The 21,229-nt window shown below is 36.3% G+C and overlaps 1 protein-coding gene and 1 pseudogene across 1 annotated transcript in view; one reads left to right on the top strand and one right to left on the bottom strand.

The window, feature by feature from the left end:
* Positions 1-9,928: 9,928 nt before the first annotated feature.
* Positions 9,929-10,398, bottom strand: LOC121494782 (annotated as a pseudogene).
* A 6,027-nt stretch (positions 10,399-16,425) lies between these two features.
* Positions 16,426-21,229, top strand: part of PSMA8 (proteasome 20S subunit alpha 8) — a 37,205-nt gene continuing 32,401 nt past the window's right edge. Inside the window, exon 1 of the mRNA XM_041761684.1 lies at positions 16,426-16,724. Coding sequence (XP_041617618.1) covers positions 16,623-16,724 — 102 coding nt within the window. The 5' untranslated portion in view covers positions 16,426-16,622. The remainder of the gene's footprint in view (positions 16,725-21,229) is intronic.

The following is a 21,229-nucleotide window of genomic DNA, read 5'->3' on the forward strand; positions in this document are numbered from 1 at the left end:
CGCACGGGCGCGCCCAACAGTCGGAAAGTCAGCGTGGCCCGTGGCCCGAGTGGAGAAGGCGGGCTGCGCCCGGTCCCCGAGGCCGCCCACGGCAGGCCGCCTCCTGGGGCAGAGCCCTGGCACAGACGCGCGTCGAGTTCGTCGGACGTGGAGCTGCGGGACTCAGTTTTGAGGTCGAGCACCCTCACGTTTTTCCTTTTACAGTCATATACTTGATTGCTTTGTAAATTAGGCCCCAGCTGCCAGGGTTCAAATCAGTGTGAGGAAGAAAAAAAAAAAAAATCCCAAAGCTCTCAAACTATGGCAGGAACACGGGTCAAATGTGGGTAAGGTACTGGCCCTGGGGAGGGGCGGGGGTTGGGGGTGTAATTATTCTGTGAATGTGGACTTCCATATAACACAAAGGAAACGTTTCTGTAAGGCGTAGCCGTCGCCCAACAGTAATGAGGCTCAAAAACAATTCTTTCATTTACATATAAAACTGGAAAAAAAAAACTAAGAAAAAAATGCATATTTTAAAGTTTTTGTTTCAAATATATGCTCTTCACGAGAGGCCCTAAGTTTCATTAAGCAAACGTTGGTAGTTTTGTGTGCGAGGCACCTGGGATATAGCGGTGATAAGGTGGACATGGAACCTGCTCTCATGGAGTTTATATTCTGACAAGGCTGACAGATTAGAAACAAGTATGTAAATATGTAAACTTCTAAGAAAGACTAGATGGTAACGAGGAACAGAACGACAGGCACTCAACATGAGTTAGGGTGAGAAGCCTTCTCTGTTAAACTGACCTCTAAAGGATAAAAAAGACTCAAGCCATCCTAAGAATAAAGGGAAGAGAATTTATACTCCTACTAACTGTAGTTCTTAGAATTCTTGTCTTTTACTACCCTAAACCTTGGGGGGGGGGGGGACTGTTATATTTGGATTTAAGGTAGTCACTTCAAACTGGAAAAACAACTATTGAATTTAGAACAGAAACTTAAGTCTTGTCCACCATGAATATAGTATGTCCAACACCCGGCTGTGTCTTCACTGAGCATGATTTACGGCTGAATAGTATTTCACCATATGGATACCGCATTTAAAAAATCATCAATGAAAAAAACAATCATCAGTGGATGAATATTTGGGTTGTTTCTACTTTTCAGCTATTATGAATAATGCTTTGAACATTTATGTACATTATCATGCCTTGATGTTTACACAAAAGTACCTTGGGGTACCTGGCTGGCTCAGTGGGTGGAGCATGCAACTGGATCTCAGGTTTGTGAGTATGAGCCCCACACTGGGTGTAGAGATTACTTAAAAATAAAATCTTCAGGGGCACCTGGGTGGCTCAGTTGGCTAAGCATCTGCCTTTGGCTTAGATGATTCCAAGGTCCTGGGATGGGCCCAGAGTCGGCTCCTTGCTCAGCAGGGGAGTCTGCTTCTCCCTCTCTGTCTGCTTCTCCCTCTCCCTCTGCCTCAGCTCCTGTGCCCTCTCTCTCCCTTCTTCCCTCCCTCCCTCAAAAAAATAAATCTTTAAAAATTAAAAAAATGCCTTAATTGTCAAGAGCAATATTTCAGTAGGAAAAATGAAACATAATCCTACTGTTCCAGTTGTGTCTACTTGGAAGATAGCACCTAAATCTTAACAACATGAACCAATGGGAATAGTTGTCTGAATTTCTATATTCCAGTTAAAAAAAGAAAAAATGCCAAGGAGAATCTTATTCCAGGAGTTAGCCAAAGGTAAGTACCTTCTTTGTCTAAATCACAGCTCCCCAACAGCAGGAGAAGAAATCAACTGAAAACAGGTAACAGGTCAGCCCAAGGTGTTTATCCCTTCAGAGTAGCAGGTTAGGACCCAGGGTAATAGGCATGAATAACCACAGCCTTTTCTATGATGGCATGTGTGCCATAAAAATTATTTTCTGTGTCCCTCACAGGACATCAATAGGGGGGCACTGGAGTAAAGATCCAGCCAGGAATAAAAATGATCTCCATAAAAGAAGACACCTTAAAGGGACCCTATGTTACTCTCAAGCTTCCATCCTGTCTCATTTGACCATTAGTTTTGGGGAGAGAGGAATTCCAAAGTATAGACTGAGTGGAAGCAGATTTAGGAGAAAAAGATTAAAGAGTACTCAGCATTTAGTTTGGGAGAAAACAGGGAATGAAGATGGGAAGTTGACCCAAGTCTCAGAAATGACTGTAGGAACTTAAAAATGAGCTACCCAGACAACTATTTCCCCAACCAAAAAAATCAATCCCATTATTTAGTCTTGGACTGAGACATCTGAAGAAGGAATTGAGGTCATATAACAAGGTGAAAGGTTTTTTAGAATAATCCTAATAGAAGAGCATACACGGTGGTTTAGAATTAGTAAAATAATCTGCATGAACAATTCTCAGTTATTTACACTAATGAATGTAGACACATGCAAGAAAAGTAAGGAAATTGTCCACATTTGATTTTTCAAATGTTTCCATTTTTTTATTTGTATTACATGAATTTGTTTGTATTCCTTAAATGTATTTCACCAAATGGATAAGATGCTCCAGGAATATGCTCAATATTTTGTAAAACTATAATCATGGCATTAAATATTATCTTAATCCACAAAAAATATACATGTATAGATAACTGAGATTACTTTTATATGCATTTTTAATACTTATTGTTTTATAATTAATAGAGTATCCATACTATTGAATTTGCATTTGAAGCCCCTGTGCTGCCATAAATTCCTTGAATACCTGGGGAGGCACAGACAAGCCTGTCTGCTCATAATTGGGCTCAGAGCAAAACCCCTCAGGTAGTATCTTTCAAAATATTTCTACTCACTGTCTCCATGGCATTTAGTGAGTCATTTTGAGTTGTGGCTTCCACAGACTTCAAAACTATAAGGAGAACAGCAACTATCTATAATCATTATTCTAGGCAAAAACAAATCACCTTTCCCAATTCTCCCCCAGAAGACTATATTTTCAATACTCCAGAACACTTCATTCAAAGTAGACTACAACAAAGTCTATCTGGGGCATTTCTATCTCTTTTTACAGTATCAAACATTGAATGAATTAAGGAGGGGCTGAATCAAATATATTTGGGGGTATAATGTTATAAGAAAGTATTGCTTTTTTTAAAAAAAGTTTCTATGTGAAGCTATATTCAGTCATAACTTACTATGACAAATGCACAGGTTTAGAATTCTCAGTTCTTCTACCTTATGGCATGATACTGCTGCCGCCTGTGGAAGATGAAGAAAGCAAGCAGATTCTTCCCTAGAGCCTCCAAAAGGAACACAGCCAGCTAACACTTTAATTATAGCTGGGGTTCATCATATAGAGGGGTTCATCTTAGACATCTGACCTCTAAAACTTGATGATAATAAATTTGTTGTTTTAAACCATTAAATTGGTCATGATTTGTTAGAACAGCAATAGAAAACTAATACAATGTTTTTTCCTATCTAGTATTATTTATGGTTGAATTGGGCAATGTGCACTAAAATACTGGTCAATATTCTATGGAATACCTATTCCGTATGTTACAAACTATTGTTCTTATATTAAAGTAAACTAGCAATCATATTTGTTATATATTTTCTTTAAAAGAAAAATAATAGCATAATATTATGGTACAATCCTGCAAACATCATGATTTCAGCCTTCTGGCCACCAGAATTGTGAGAGAATAAATTTCTATTATTTTAAACCACCATGTTTGTGATGATTACTGCAGCCCTAGGAAACTAATACAGATGGCCAAGATACTTCAATGGAGAAAGAATTGTTTTGGAACAGCTTGATACCCATGTTTTTAAAAATTATCTTTGACCTTTTCCTCACATATACACAAGTGTTAAATTGAAATAGATTATAGACCTAAATTTTAAAAGCAAAACTACAAAAATTCTACAGAAAAACAAATAGAAAATCTTTATGACCCTGTGTGAAGCATTTATTTCTTAGATATGACACAAAAGGCAAGAAGCATGAAAGAAAAATTTGATAAATTTTTATTAAAATTAAAAATTCTGCTCTTGAAAGATATAAGAAAATGAAAAGGGAAGCTATCATCTGGGATAAAATATATGAATTTATGAAACATTAAAAGAAAGAATTTGTCTCTAGAAAATATAAGGAACCCTTATAACTCAATAAGACAAACAACCCTATTAACAAAATGAACAGAAGACGTAGAGGCATTTTAGAATGATCATATACAAGTGGCCAATAAACACAATAAGTTGCTCTCCATCATTAATCATCGTGGAAATGCAAATTAAAGCCACACTGAGAAACCACCACCACATACCCACTAAAACAGCCAGAATCTAAAAAGAGTGACATCAGCACATTTTGGAAAGTATGTGGAACAACTAAGAACATTCATATATTGCTAGTGGGAATACAAATGATACAACTCTGAAAAACAACTAGTATTTATTATAAAGTTAAACATGCACCTATTATATGATCCAGTAGTTGTGCCCTTGGGTATTTATTCCTTACCCAAAGGAAATTAATATGTATTGCCCACACAAACACTCATACATGAGTATTCACAGCACATTTGATAAAAATAGTGTTAAGTTAGGGGTGCCTGGGTTACCTCAGTTAGGTGAGCATCCAATTCTTGATTTCAGCTCAAGTCATGCTCTCAGGGTTCTGGGATCCAGCCCCAAGTTGGGCTCTGCACTCAGCACAGAGTCTGCTTGAGATTCTCTCCATTTCCACCCCCACCTCGTCCCTCCCCATTACTTGAATTCTCTCTAAGTAAATAAATAAAATCTTTGAAAAAGTAGTGTTATATTAGAAACAACCCAAATATTCCACACAGGTGAATCAATAAATTATTATACATTTATATAGTAGAATACTACTCAAGAATAAAAAGTAATAAACTTAATATATGCAACAAAATGAATGAATCTCAAAAACATCAGGTTGCATAGAAAAAGTCACACAAATGAGTACTGTTGGTTTCATCTACATAAAAATCTGAATAAGGCAAAATCCATTTATAGTGACAAAGTAGGTCAATAGTTGATGAGGGATGAGGATGGGGGATAGGATAACTACAAAGGAGCACAAAGGAATGTTTGGGGATGATGAAAATATTCTATATTTTTATCATGGTCATAATTACATTAGTGTATACATTGGTAAAAATGTATCCTACTATACAAAATTTAAATATTAAAGTACTTTCTAAGGAAAAAAGTGCTGTCGTTCTTGTTAATATTGCAGTGAATATCTAGATCAATTTGAGTTTGCCAACTAATGAATATGATATATACCTCCCCTGACTTAGAGGTTCTTTAGGTTCTTTCAATAATATGTTAGGTTTTTCTGTGTAGAGGTCTGTATGTATTTCCTGGAAATATAGTATATACATGGTATCTTTTTTATTTCATTTCCTAATTATCTGGTTTTGGTTTATAGAAATACAATTGATTTCTTCCTAAAGTCATTTACTAATACTAGCAATTTATCTATAATTTATTTTGGACTCTTTATTATGCACACAGTTAGGTTATCTAAAAATAATATGATTTTCATTTTTTCCTTTCTAGTACTCAGTTTTTCTTCTTGCTATATACTGCTTAAAAGAAAAGATAAATAGAAATGACAGAACAGGTACTCTCAGGTATATTGCTGATCTCAAATGTAAAGAAGTTCCAATATTTAACCATCAAGTATGTTTTCTGGAGGTTTCCTGTAGAGTCCCTTAGCAGATTAAGGAAATTCCTTCCAATCCTTAGATTATGAGTAAGATTGTACAAGACAATGGATTTTATTAAATGCTTTTCTGCATTTATTGAGATAGGGTTTTCTTCCCTCTATTTTATAAGTCAGCAAACTTTTTCTATAAAGGACCAGAGAGTAACTATTTCAAGTTTTGCAGGCCATCTGGGTTCCCTTGCAATTACACAACTCTGTCATTTTAGCGAGAAAGCAAAAAATAAAAAAGAATGGGCATAGCTGTTTTTCCAGTAAAACTTTATTTTTTTTTATTTTTTTTTATTTTTATTTTTTTATTTTTTATTTATTTATGATAGTCACAGAGAGAGAGAGAGAGAGGCAGAGACATAGGCAGAGGGAGAAGCAGGCTCCATGCACCGGGAGCCTGATGTGGGATTCGATCCCGGGTCTCCAGGATCGCGCCCTGGGCCAAAGGCAAGCGCCAAACCACTGCGCCACCCAGGGATCCCCAGTAAAACTTTATTTACAAAAATAGACACAGCAGCAGGCCAGAATTGGGTTTTGGGCCATAGGTTGATAACTTCTGTTTTACTCTGTTAATGTGGTGAATTACATTGATAGCTTCCTAGAATAACTTAATTTAGTTGTGATATACACGGAATATAAATTTTTTTGCATATTGCTTATTTTTATTTATTAATATTTTACTTATGATTTTTATATGCATGTTCATGAGTGAACATGGACTATAATTTTCCTTTCTTATAGTATCCTCAGGTTTTTGCTCTTAAGATTATGCTGCATCCTGGGGCACCTGGCTAGCTGTCAGGAGAGCATAAGATCACTGATCTCAGAGTCATGAGTTTGAATCCCATGTTGGGCATACAGCTTATTAAAAAAAAAAAAGGTTATTCTCTTTCATAAAAGAAGTATGGAAGTAGTCCCTCTTTTTCTATTTCTGTAATGACTTTATGTAAAATTGGTGTTATTTCCTTCTAAAATATTCCATAGGATTCACCAGTGATACCCCTGGGCCAAAGGTCTTCTTTGTAGCAATGTTTTATTTATGGGTTAAATTTCTTTTAACAGATTTAGGACCATCAAGACATTTCTCTTATTTCTTGCATTAGTTTTATTATGTTTTTCTAAGAATTTGCCCTTTTATTCTGAATTTTCCAACTTATTGGCATGAAGTTACTCATAACTTTTTAATGTCATTATGACCTCTAATAAGGTCCTCTTTTCATTCCTCATATTGTCTTCTTTTTTCTTGGTAACTTCTGACAACTATCAATTTTATTATACTTTTCATTTTTGTAAGATTTTATTTACTTATTAATAGACACAGAGAGAGAGTCAGAGACATTGGCAGAGGTTGAAGCAGGTTCCCAATGGGGAGCACGATGAGGGACTGGATCCCAGGACCCCAAGACCCCAGGACCCCAGGACCCCAGGATCATGCCCTGACCCAAAGGCATATGCTCAACCACTGAGCCACTCAGGTGCCCCTTAATTAGCCTTTTCAATACTCTTTCAGCCTTCTTTGTGTTCCCTATTATATATTTTGTATTTCATTGATTTCTATTCTTCCTTTAATAATTTTTTTAAATTTTATTTATTTATTTATGAGAGATACAGAGAGAGAGGGAGAAGCAGGCTCCATGCAGGAAGGCCGATGTGGGACTCCCTCCCAGGTCTCCAAAATCACGCCCTGGGCTGAAGGTGGCGCTAAACCACTGAGCCACCGGGCTGCCCCGCTGATTTCTATTCTTATCTTTATATATCCTTCCTTTTACTTTCCTTGGGTTTAATAAGCTGTTTTTTAATATAACGACTTTGATACTTAGGTAATTATTCTTAGTTTTTCTCCTTTTCTAATGTGTATATTAATGCTGTAATTTCCCCCTTAGGCACTGCTTTGGCTGCAACACATGTTTTAATATATTTACTTATACTATTTATATTTATTTATAATATATATTAAACATGCATATTTTAATGTATATTTTATATATGTAATATTAAATCATATTAATATGATTCCATTGAAAACATTTTCTAATTTCCATTGTAGATTCTTCCTTAACTCATGTTATTTAGAAACACATTTCTTAATATTCAAATACTTGGGTGTTTTCTAATTATGTTGTTGTTACTTATTTCTGACTTAATTCTCTGGGGTCAGAGAATATATTCTCTATGCTTTTATTCCTTGTAAATTTGTTAATTTTTTATATGCTTTATCAATTACAAAAAAAGCTGTTAAAATCTGACTTTAATTGCAGTTTCTCTATTTCTTCTTTAGTACTATCAATCTTTATCCTGAATATATGGTTGGCATTAGGTACAAATTTAGAAATAAGTATTGCTAATAAATTAGATCCTTTATTACAAAATATCCCTCCATACCTCTTGCTATGAATCTTAACTTGAACTATATTTTGTTATACTACATACTACCTCTTTTTAATGTTTGCATATATTTTTCATCCTTTTACTTTCAATTTTTTTTACCCTTTAATGTTTTCGCACATAAGCACATATAGGTGCATTTCTTTTTATCCAGCTGGATATGTATATAACTGAAATATTCCATTATAGAAAATATAAGTATTAATGTAGTTATCTTGAAACCTACTAAAATACTATTTGCTTTCTATTTTCCATCCTGTTATATGTCCCTTTTTCTTTCTTTTTGGTGTTCTTTTTGTTATTTATTATTATTTCATTATAATAAGGTATTATATATGGTTACATATTTTTATATGGTTCTCTTAGTGGTTTCCTCAGAGATTACAATATGCATTTTGGATCAATTAGTCTAATATAAATAAAAAATTTTACTACTTTTTAAAAAAGATTTTATTTATTTATTCATGAGAGACACAGAGAGAGAGGCAGAGAAACAGGCAGAGGGAGAAGCAGGCTCCATGCAGGGAGCCCGATATGAGACTCGATCCTGGGGCTCCAGGATCACACCCCGGGCTGAACCGCTAAGCCACCAGGGCTGCTCGAAATTTAACTACTTTTTATTTTGAAATTTGACTACTTTCTGAAACAATGAAGGGAAGTTAGAACACTTTAATTTCATTTGTTTTGGGGATCCCTGGGTGGCTCAGCGGTTTAGCGCCTGCCTTTGGCCCAGGGCACAATCCTGGAGTCCCGGGATGGAGTTCCGCATCGAGCTCCCGGCATGGATCCTGCTTCTCCCTCCTCCTGTGTCTCTGCCTCTCTCTCTCTTTCAATGTGTGTGTCTATCATAAATAAATAAATAAATCTTTTTAAAAAATTCATTTGTCTTCCTACCCAAATTATGTTATATTCTCAATATTTTATTTTATTTTATTTTTAAGATTTTTATTTACTTATTCATGGAAGACACAGGGAGAGAGAGAGAGAGAGAGAAAGAGAGAGAGAGAGAGGGAGGCAGAGACACAGGCAGAGGGAGAAGCAGGCTCCATGGTGGGACTCGATGTGGGACTCGATCCTGGGTCTCCAGATCATGCCCTGGGCTGCAGGCAGCGCTAAACCGCTGAGCCACCCAGGCTGCCCTATTCTCAATATTTTAATACTATATATATATGTATTTACAAACCCATAGGGATTATTTTACTGTTAATATTTATTTGAACTTAAGTATATGTTTACCCTTGATCCTTTTTTCTTTTTAAATATATTTATTTATTTATTTATTAGAGACAGAGAGAGAGAGAGACAGGCAGAGGGAGAAGCAGACTCCATGTTGGGAGCCTGACGTGGGATTTGATTCCTGGTCTCCAGGACCACAGCCTGGGCTGAAGGCGGCGCTAAACCGCTAAGCCACCGGGGCTACCCCCCTTTTTATTTCTTCCTCCATCTCCAAATTTCCATCTGTAATAATTTTTCTTCTGTCTGAAGAACAGTCTTTGGTATTTCCTGCAGTGAGTGCTTGCTGGTGTCTAATTCTTTATGGTTTTGTGTGGGAAATATCTTAATTTTGCCTTCAATTTTAAAGGTTATTTTCACTAGAAATAGATTATCATGCCAGCTTTGCATGTATTTTCTTTTAGCATTTTAAGGTAGAATTCCATGTTACTACACAAATCAGTTCAAAGTCTTATTACCTTCTTTTTGGCAATACAGCTTTTTTTTTTTTTCCTTAAATAGCTTTAAGATTTTTTTTCCTCTTTTTTTTTTTTTTTTTTTTTTTTGGTTAAAAAAATGTATTTAGATTTGTAGCCAGCTGGACTCAGTTTAGATGATCCCAATTTTGTTGGCAACATCCAAAGTTTCATAGTCAGGAGCCAATTGAACATATGCTTTCTTCTCTCCATCAGGCCTGATCAAGGTGTTGACATTGGCCACATCAATGTCATAGAGCTTCTTCACAGCATGTTTGATTTGGTGCTTGTTGGACTGGACATCCACAATGAACACAAGTGTGTTGTTGTCTTCTATTTTCTTCATGGCTGACTCAGCAGTCAGGGGGAACTTGATGATGGCATAGTGATCAAGCTGGTTTCTTCTGGGGACACTCTTTCGAGGATATTTGGGCTGCCTTCAGAGACACAGGATCTTGGGTCGTTGGAATGTAGGTGAGGTGCAGATCTCTTTTTTTTTCCTGACTGTGGACGACTTTTAGCACCTCTTTTTTTGACTTTCAAAGCCTTTGCTTTGGCCTTGGCTTTGGGAGAGGCAGGAACTTCCTTTGCCTTCAGCACCATCCTCAGGAAAGGTGCTTTAAGATTTTCTCAGTGTCTTTGGTTTACATTGGATTTATTGTGGTTTTCCTAAGTGTGAATTTCTTTTATTTATCCTTCTTGCTGTTAATAGTTTTTCTTAAATCTGTTGCTTGATTCATTTGCCAGTTTGAAAATATGTAAACAAAATATCTTTATATGTTGTTTCTGTCTTTTTTTTTTTTTACACTTCCAGTTGGAGTCTGGTACTCCAACTACACCTACATTTGGTTTTTCACCATACCCACTATGTTTTAGATTATTTTTCAGTGTTCTCTATCCTCTTATCTCTCTCTGCTTTGATATGGAGATTTTAAATACATACATACACACACACACACAGACACACACACACGCTTATTTTATTATCTTCTAATTCCCTACTTCTCTTTTCAACTAGGTCTGATTTTAAGCCTGATTATTAAGCTCTTAATCTCAATTAATATAGTATTCATTTCTACAGTTTCCAAAACACTCTTCATTAATAGTTCTGGTCCCTGCTAAAAATCTTTTTTTTTTAATTTATTTATTCATGAGAGACACACAGAGAGAGAGAGGCAGAGACACAGGCAGAGGGAGAAGCAGGCTCCATGCAGGGAGCCCGACGTGGGACTCGATCCCGGGTCTCCAGGATCACGACCAGGGCTGCAGGTGGTGCTAAACCGCTGAGCCACCAGGGCTGCCCTCCCTGCTGAAAATCTTGATCTTGTTTTTAATCCCTTGCATAGGGGCCTGAATGGCTCAGTTGGTTAAGCATCTGCCTTCAGCTCAGGTTATGATCCCAGGATTCTGAGACGGAGCCCCAGGGGCTTCCTGCTCAATGGGGAATCTGCTTCTCCCTCTCCTCCCCACTGTGCTCTCTCTTGCTTTCTCTCTCTCTTGCTATCTCTGTTGCTATATCTGTCTCTCTCAAATAAATAAAATCTAAAAAAAAAAAAAAATCCCCTGCATATAATTAACTGTTTTAAAAATCTGTATTTGATAACTCCATTATCTGGATCTTGTATTAGTCTGCTTCTATTGCCTGTTGTTTCTCTTGTTCTTTGGTCATGTGATCTTTTTGTGTATGCAGGCTTACTTTTGATAGAGCACAGGATACTACATATGAGAAATTGCAACAATTTGAGGTTCTGTATGATGTTGTCTTCCTCTACAGAGGATTTACTTTTGCTTTTGGCAGGCAACTAATCCTCTAGGGTACTAGTAATGCTTTGTTCCAGTGCTTCCCAACTTTTTGGCCTTAGGAATACTTTTACCATCCTAAAAATTATTGAAGACCCTGAAGAGCTTTCATTTATGTGGGCTATATCTATCAATATTTACCACATTAAAATTAAAACATTTTACTTATTTATCATTAAAAAGTTAAACTCATTACCTATTTACACATTTCATATATTCTATTAAAACGCCTATATTTTTCAGGATGCCTGGGCGGCTCAGTCAGTTAAGCATCCAACTCTTGGTTTAGGCTCAGGCCATGATCTCAGGGTTGTGGGATTGAGTCCTGAGCCAGGTTCTGCACTCAGTGGAGAGTTGGCTTGAGATTCTTTCTCTCCTCTCCCTCCTTCCCTCCCCCTCACTCACATGTGCTCACTCTTGTGTGCTCTCTCTCTAAAATAAATAAATCTTTTCAATAAATAAATAAATAAAATGAAAAACCTGTATTTTCCAAAATTTAAAACCATTAATGAGAAGAATAAAATTGTAAATCTTTTTTAATATCCAGCTTAAAAGAATACAGCTGGATTCTTAGATCTGCTTCTACATTCAAACAGTTTTAAAATGTTATTTAGGTTGAAATATATTGGGGAAACAATGTCACCAAAATATATTGGAAAACAAAATTTTTTATAGCCTTTTTAGATCACTTCAGATCAATTATTCAGTGATTTCAACCACTGGATACTCTTTGTTACTAGACCAACATTCAAAATGTGATAGTTCTTAAAGTTAGTTGAAATGTGTCATCTAAAATCACATCAGTGAAATTTTAGTACTCTTTTTACATTAAAATCTGCTAGTCTGTGTAGGAATTTGAATGTCTTTTTTATTTTTGCATGATTGTGTATGATTTATGCTTTGGTCACTGGAAAATCCTGGTTCACTGAGTTATGCATATTTTCCAAATGTAGCACTATATAAAAAATCACATTTTATTAACACCACCAATCTCATCAGTAAAGTAGTTAATTATGGACAAATTGTCAAGTTCATGGTGATGGATATAAATTTTTCAAAATTCTGATTTTTGCTTTAAAAGCTTAAACCCTTTTTTAATGATTATTTATTTCTTTATTTATTTGAGAGAGAGTGCAAGCAAGCATGGGGGTGGTGAGGGGAAGCATCCTCCCTGTTGAGCAGGGAGCCCAATGCAGGGCTCAATCCCAGGATCTGGAGATCATGACCTGAGCAAAAGGCAGGTGGCCCCAAAACTTGAATTTTATCTTTGGAAATATACTGTCTGTTGTTTTTCTTAGAGTGATAGGCTAATATTGTTTATTTTCAGCAGTGTCTGCCCAAATATCTAACTCTGAATAACCATATGTCAGTCACTCTTTCAGGTATAAAAGATATTCCATGATAAAGGGGGCTGGTTCAGCTAGCAACTCAAGGATCTACAAAAGTGCTTTATCTCAAGCTAACCACCTTACTTTGAAGGCAGCAGAAGTACCTTAAGTATACTTCCCATTCTGGAAATTAAAAATATAAGTACTCATGAGTTAAGATTTGATAAAATTAATAATTTACTGCTTATTCAATGATATTCTTAAATGAAATTGGCATTTTTTAAAAATGAATGCTTAGTGGTAAAGAATACAGTGGATACTAGTATAGTTTGGTATTGCTGCCTTGATTCATACTAACCAGTAGTTTTACCCATGTCTTTTGCACTGCAAATGTAAATATTCATACAATGAAAGAACAAATACCATTTCAGTATTATCACTATAGTTTTGATATCGTGAATTCCTTGAAAGATTTCTGGGTAATTCCAAAGATCTGCAGACCACAGTTTGAGAAACATTGGTGATGGAGCTGCCAAGTGAATGGTCAAAAAAAGAATTCTTGAGGCATTTTCAGTGCAAAAGGTGCTTTTATTATACAGCATGGGGAAAGGATCCATGGGCAGAAAGAGCTACACCAGAATTGTGAGGAGTGACTGATTGTATACTTTCTAGTTGGTGGGGGTTATGGGTAACATAAGTCTCTAAGGAATTTGTGCTTGTTGAGAGCAAGGTCTCTAGGACCTTGGAGGGCTAGCTATTAAGATAATGTTGCTTTTAGTCTCTAATAAAACATCAACATTAAGGCAGCCATGAGTTCCTTGAGGAATGTCACCCTCTACATGTCTCAGGTATTCATCAGTGGGCTGTGAATTGCATGGAGATGTAAATTTTTTTTTTGGAGATTTAATTTTACCTACATTTCTGTTACTTTTGTTCTTTTCATCAACTGCTTTATTCTAATCTTTAACTAAGGTGATGAAAAACTTGGTGGTAGTTCTTTTAAGAAGAGGTCTACTTTGGGTTCACTCTTAGTTCTGGGTTGTGGTTCTTTGGGTCCCAAACAAAAAGTCTACAACATCTTTACTATGACCCTATACCTTGACTGACTTTGAAATCCAATTTTTGTCTATCAAAAGTCTGCTTCACTACTCACCTAGCCACTGCAAATAGGAAAATACTTCAAGGAGAAAATGCTAGGCTTACCCCTGCAAGGGTTACTTCTTTTCTGAATCTTGGCATCACAACTCTTCATTCTTTGTTAGCTATTGGAGTCAGAATATAGATTTAAAAATTTTTTTTGTCCAGTATTTCTAGTAGTTCTCAATAGGAGATCTGGATGAAACCATCATGACTGTCATTGCAGGAAGTCTCTAGGCATTAAACTGTTAGTTTACACTGTCTTTATTAAGTATAAAGGTAAACTATGCTTGCTGTAAAATTTTTAAGATACAGATACTAAGTTTAAAACAGTAACTTCTCCTTCCTTACCATATCTCCTCATTCTCTTTCCAATCTCTGGATTCCTGTAAAGAAAAAAAACTCTTGTCAACTTGATGTATGCCCTCTCACTCTTTTCTCTATAGATTTAGAAATATGTTTGTACATACATTTAAAAAATATATAAGTGGGTTCATGCTACATTTTTACTCTTCCTAACTTCTCACTTATAGAATAATCTTAATTTTAGTTAGCTCAATGATTAATAACAAGAGTTAACATCTTTCAAGTGCTTATCTGTGATAGGTAATACCTTCATACATTAATATGTTATTTCACTTGCTCTTCACAACAATCTTGTGAAGTCAGTATTATTATCCCCCTTTTACAGGTCAGAAAAGTAGGTTTTAGGAAACTGAAATATACCTACCCAAAGCTTCACTGTTAAGTTGTAGTGTCAATGTGAACCCTGAGTGTGTAAAGTAATCCTTGTCAAGATTTTGATACTATCTCATTGCTGAAATACATCTGTAATACATCATAACACTTTCAAATGTCTTCCAATGAAAGCTATGGACATATTTCCTATTGATGTCAATTTCCTAGTTTTGATATTGTGTGTAATGTAACAAATTGGGTAAACTAAATTAAAGGTACAAGGGAACACTATTATGATGATTTGATTACAACTTCCTGTAAATCTATAATTATCTTAAAATTAAAAGTCACAAAAATTGACATACCATATGATTCCACCAGTGTAAAATTTTTTAAATGACAAAATTAGACATATGGAGAACAGATTAATGGTTTCCAGGAGTTGGGAGCAGGGAAGAAATGGGCATGACTGTTAAATGGGCAGCACAAGTAATCTTTATAGTCATGGAACAGTTACGTATCTTGATTGTGGCAGTGGCTATATATTGCATAGAACTATACACACATACACAAATGGGTGCATATATAAGTGGTAAAATCTGAATAGGCTCTGTGGATTTTTACCAATGTCATTTCCTGGTTTTGCTATTGTACCATAGGTTATGTATGATATTACCATGTAGGGAAACTGGGTGAAGGGTAGAGGGGACCTCTCTGCATTTTTCTGAAGTCTCCTGTCATTTGTAAGTACTTCAAAGAATAAATTATGATTACTTAATAAAATGCTAAAACACTTCTTACATAATAGTTGGTGTAACATAACATTCATTGTAAAATTTCATGAACTCTTGAAAAGGTAGAGCGAGTTGTTTTGGTTAGGAATTACTATTTTGTTTTCAGTAGAGCCAAGTTTTTCAATAGTTTCTAATATTAAGAAACTAGATGGCAGGTAAATACAAATTGCTTTTAGTAGTCAACTAAAATTCTGAATTAAATATTAGGAATTAAAGGTGTTGAGTTTTTCTCTTTTGTAGGTAATTATTCTTTTTTTCTTTGTTTTAGTTAAGGTTCATTTCACCAAGGGTAAGATCCTCCCCAATGGAAAACAATATATATTAAATACTACATGGAAAGCAATAATAATAGCTAAACTTACTTTTTATTACCCACCAGACACCATTTTAAATTATTTATGCCTACAAACACATGTAAACCTGAGCATAACACTTTGCCACCGCGTTTTAAACATCCCCATTTTATAAATGAGGACAAAGAGACAAGAGTTGTTTCACAGGCAGAAATGTTGTACCTGTTTAAAGACTTTCTACTATCGTTACATTTGCAGAAATCTTTTAAGTAGCATACGTTTGGACTTTAAAAGAATTTCTTTGACTAAAATAGTATCATCTTAATTCCTGTCATTAGCAGAAAATAAAAATCCTCTGCATTCACAGGCAGAAAATGAAAAAAAACCAAAGCAAAACAAAACCCACTACTTCGAAAATTTTAATATCTCTCTTTGACTTAAAACGTTGTAAGACACGTGAGAGCAAGAAATGAAATTTACAACTTGAAGCTAAACTGAAGAGGCTGAAATTTAACTCCCCACCGGTGCTCTGCCAGGTTTGCGAAAACCAAAATACCTGATGGTTGACTTTCTCTTCGCGAAGCGAGGCGGGAACTAGGATTTCTGAGCCGGCTCCGGGCCGCGGGCGCCAGGACTCCCAGAAGGCATCTCGGGTGCTTGCGCGAGCACTTCCGGGAGGCACCTCGAGGCCCTGGGCAAGCACTTCCGGGTGGCACGTGGCAGCCGCAGTGGCGCTTGCGCACGTCTCTCCAGCGGTAGCGTCGTTGACACCGCGGGAATTGGCCTAGACGTGTGCCATGGCATCTCGGTATGACCGGGCAATTACGGTCTTCTCCCCAGATGGACACCTTTTCCAAGTGGAATATGCCCAGGAAGCAGTGAAGAAAGGATCCACGGCGGTGAGCGAACAACTCCTTCACTGACCCCCCCCCCCCCCCCCCCCCCCCCCCCCGGCCGTGCCTTCCTTACCCCGCTACCCCAGCCCGAGGCCCCGCTGTAGGGAGTCAGAAAAGGCGAGTCTCCCACTTGTGAAAATTGCGGCCTTCTTTTTATTGGGAGAGATGCCCTTTCCGAAATTTGGGCTGGAAGCGGCGGAGTAAAATTCGGTAGATTTCATAGGTGTGCAGCTGCTTTTGAAGAACGATAGCTACAGACCTAAAACTAGGGTGTGAGTTGAAGCCTTGATTTTAGAAGAGGTATTTATGCTAACAGTAAGGGAAGAAAAAACTTCTTCCAGCCAGTAAAAGCCTTCCTGAATGCACTTCCTCAGGAATCTGTAGATGCGTGGGAAAGTGACGGTTCCTTCATACCGGCACTCTTGTTTAATAGTAGTTTATGCCATGCCTGCCCTGAAATACGGACAAATCCATGTAAAATTGAATCCTTTGCCAAGGAAATGGTCAAGAACGCTAAGCCAGTTGTCATACGTTTCCACCTGTTAAAAGTAATTGTCCTAAGAGACTTTTACCCGAATATTTGGCAGCCTTTTAGACGCTCTAAGCACCAAGAATCTCCCCATTCTTTTGCCACTTTGTTCTTTGTCCAAATAATGCTGGAATTTCTTGAAAGATGATTCCCTATTTCATATTTACGTATCCACATTTCTGAAAAACTTTTAAATACTCAGGGTAGCAGTAATGCTCCTGTCAAATTTTAATTACCTTTAATAATCATAATGATTTGTAAAAATTAAAAAGGACAAAACTACCCTGGTGACCAAGGAACTATTACCCCAAATCTTCTAAGTCCTAACCTGTGAGTTCAGAAAGATACAATTTTTTTTTAATCTCTCGAATTTCATGAGCATGTTTGTTGTGTATTTTGGAAATTGAGACCCTAGGTATGGGAATACACAGTGCATTTCTGAGTCTAGCAGTATCTCTATTTTCCCTCACTTTCCATACCAATTTAGTTATGGAAGGAAATAATTCACTTTTATTATAAATCTATCAAATGTAAAGTGGTTAAAAAAAAACACTAGAAAGAATCTTACCATTTTTAAAGTATTTTTCTATTTAATTGGGCCCTCTAGTTTTGTTTCTGTTTTATAAGTAATTTTTTTAGAATTGTAAATTTAAGAAAAGCCTGATGTAGCTTAAACCAAAAGGGTACCATTTTGATAAAAACAAAAAGTTGTGTAATCCCCAGCAAGGCATGAAGCATATGGTTAGAAAATAATGCCCAAGTTTTAGAGCCTAAAATAAAGGAAGTAATGGGAGAAGACTGGGGTGTAATAAGAAGCCACGTTGGCTCATTTAAAATGTTTTAAGAATGCTATAGAACTGATTGATAGTTCCTTTGTAATGAGCTGTAAAAGGGTAAGGATATAAAGATACCTATAGTGGGCATTTTTAAAGATACATTGGAAGGATGAGACAGTTTTTATCTCAGGATTCTGAAATTATAATTTGCATCTTTGTTCATTGTGTTTCCTTGAGGGTGCTATGACCTTTTATGTGGGGTAAAGTTTATAATGGCACTTGTTTATTAAAATATGTTAGAAAATATTCTGTCTATAAACAACAGTTGTTATAATGAGTTGTAAATAAGCCCAAAGTTGGCTAGTTTTGGCCAGTAGATGAATGAAATATTATTTAGTAATAAAGAAGTTATAGGAACCACAATTAGAGACTTGGGTTCTACTTCATTCTTGGTGATTATCTTACAGCACAAAGTGAGGCAAGGGCCTTTTCTTTTTCCTTTAGTTTCTTTTTCTGTAAATGAAAAATACGTTTGAATAGCATTTTTGAGAGGTAATACCTTTCTTCAGAAAAACACAAAAAACAAAAACCAATGAATCCTTTGCAGTATTCCCATGAAAAAGGTAAGATTTACTATCATTCCTCATCCTGTCCTTTGCCTGACCCCAAACTATTACTAGCTCCATGTTTCCTGCTTTTTCAAATCTTAGCTTCACATTCTGGCCATCAAGTCTTCTATAATCCTTATCTACCCTCTTTAATTAATGGGGTAGCTTCATGGTTTTACTCACATATATTTGTGGGTAGAAGAGAAAACACTTTCATTTTTGCCACACTCTCTCTTTATTTATCCTCAGACAATCTCTGTATATTTCTTCTCCTTGATGAAGCCTTCTCTGATCTCCTCCAGCCATCATGGCTCATATTCTTTTTCTGAATTTATAATATGTACCACATAGCATTGTAGAGTATCTCCTATTTGGCCATGTATTCTCTTTAATTTCAGGTATATTTAATAGTCTTCTCATACCAACTGGATAGTAAGATCCTTCAGAATCTAGGTAGCATAATTCTTCCTGTATTTCTATCACATGATACACTACAGTGGAGGGGCAAGGTAAAAAGTAAGCCTTTAAGTAGACTTTCCTTTGTACCAAGTATTTTGTGTACGTTATGTAATGTTAAGGATAGTCTTTAATCCCCTTTTTATATGTGTAGAAACTGATTCAGAAACTTTGATAGCTTGCTGAAGGTAACCAGCTAGAAAGTGATGGATCCCATATTCACACTTAATTTTTTTCCAGTTCCAAAGCCTCTGCTCTTTGCATTGTATCATGCAGTTAATTCAATAAATACTTTTATGTTAAGTAGCTGTCAGTACCATGAATGTGGAAGCCAGGTATATAACGCAAAAGGCAACTAGCTTCTCTCAGCTACAGTTTAATAGTAAAATAGGTAGCAAAGTAGCACCTGCTTCATAGGGCTGATGTGAAAATTAAATGAGCTAATAATATGTGTTAAGCATCTTGCACAGTGTTTGGTTCACAGCAGGTACTTAATAAAAGCTATTATTTACTATCTCTTCATTTTCTCTTTTCCCTTCACTTTTGTCTGTGGTTCTTCTAGTGCATTCATTTATTATTTCAGGACATTTTTGTTGATACATTTATGTATGCCAAACATGGTGCTGGGTCCTAGGGTTTCAGAATGAATAAGATAGATTCACTCCCTGTCCTTAAGGAGCTTACTATCTAGCAGGCACTTTGGATGATTAAGTAAATAGTCCTAACAAGGCCTAAAGTCATCATGAGTATTATGAGGGGGAAAGAGTATGGGAATCTAGGTGTTAGGGGGTTTCTCCTGAGGAAGTAGTATATAAATAGACACTTGAAAGATGAATGGTAGACAGGTTGAAAAGTGGAAAAAAGAAAGAGTATTTTAGACAAAGGAAATAGCATGTAGAAGACCAAATAACAAAAAGTAACTATATTCTATGAATTGGAAGGCATTCCAGATTGCTGAAGCAATGTGAAAATAGAAAAAAGTAAAGCTAGAAAGAGGGACTGTATCATAGAATGACTTTAAGGAAATAAGAGGCTTTGAAGAGTTTTAATGTGCCTGTTGTCATTCTGTAGATCACTACTGATCTGTCCTTCTAGTAACAGATTACATTTGTCCAAGCACAGAGGTACTCACATGACCCAGGTAGAATCATTTATAGTTTCTGTTCTCCTGGACACAGTGATGAGCACGTGACTCAAATCTAGCCAATATAAGTCCATCCTTAGGACTTTTTAGACTAGAGATAGTGGTAGTTTTTTTTTTTATCTGGGATAACTTGTTAGGATGTGGTCCAAGATTGCCAGTGGCCATCTTTTTTTTCTGTATCAGGGAAAGCTTCTCTACATTAAGAGAGCAAAAGGCCAATACACAGAGAGTAAATACTATAGTCCCTAGATCTTTTTATTCCAAGTCCAGCTCTGTGCTGTCTCAGTATGCTTAGTGAGAAATGATCTTTACTAGTACAAGTTTTTAAGTAGAGGAATACCACATTCAGATTTTTTTTCATGTTTTTATTTTTCAAAGATTTCTCAGACTCCAGTGTAGTCAGTGGATTGAATGATATCAAGACTGAAAGCAGGGAAACCACATAGGAGTCTGTGAAGCAATCCAGCTGACAGATAATTGGAGCAGAAGTGGGAATAAGGCAGATTCCAGAGAAACTTTAGTGATATATTTGATACAATTTGCTTATTATTTATATGGTATGGGGAAGGGAGAGTAGGAGGTACTGAAGAAGGAGGATTTAGCCTCTTAGTACATGGCCCTACTATTTCTTAGGGAATATGAAGCTCTAAGTTTGACTGAAGGATAGAGGTTTGGACTTGTTGACGTTGAGATGCTTATGGGAACTATAGTAGGTAACCTCTAAAATGACCTCCAGTGGTCCCCACTTTCTGGTGCTCATGCCCTTGTGTAATCCTCTCCCCTTGGGTGTGGGCTGAATCTAGTGACTTGCTTCTAGGGAATGGGATAGGCAAAAGTGATGGGATGTCACTTTAGAGGCTAAGTTACAAAGAGATGGTGACTTATCTCTTGTTCATCCTCTTTCATTCTTGCTTGCTTGTTCTTGTGAAACATAGCTGCCATTTTGAGTTGCCCTATGGAGGATCCTATGTAGCAAGGAATTGAGAGAAGCTTCT

This window comes from Vulpes lagopus, chromosome 1, assembly GCF_018345385.1.
Source record: "Vulpes lagopus strain Blue_001 chromosome 1, ASM1834538v1, whole genome shotgun sequence".
NCBI classification, from domain to species: domain Eukaryota; kingdom Metazoa; phylum Chordata; class Mammalia; order Carnivora; family Canidae; genus Vulpes; species Vulpes lagopus.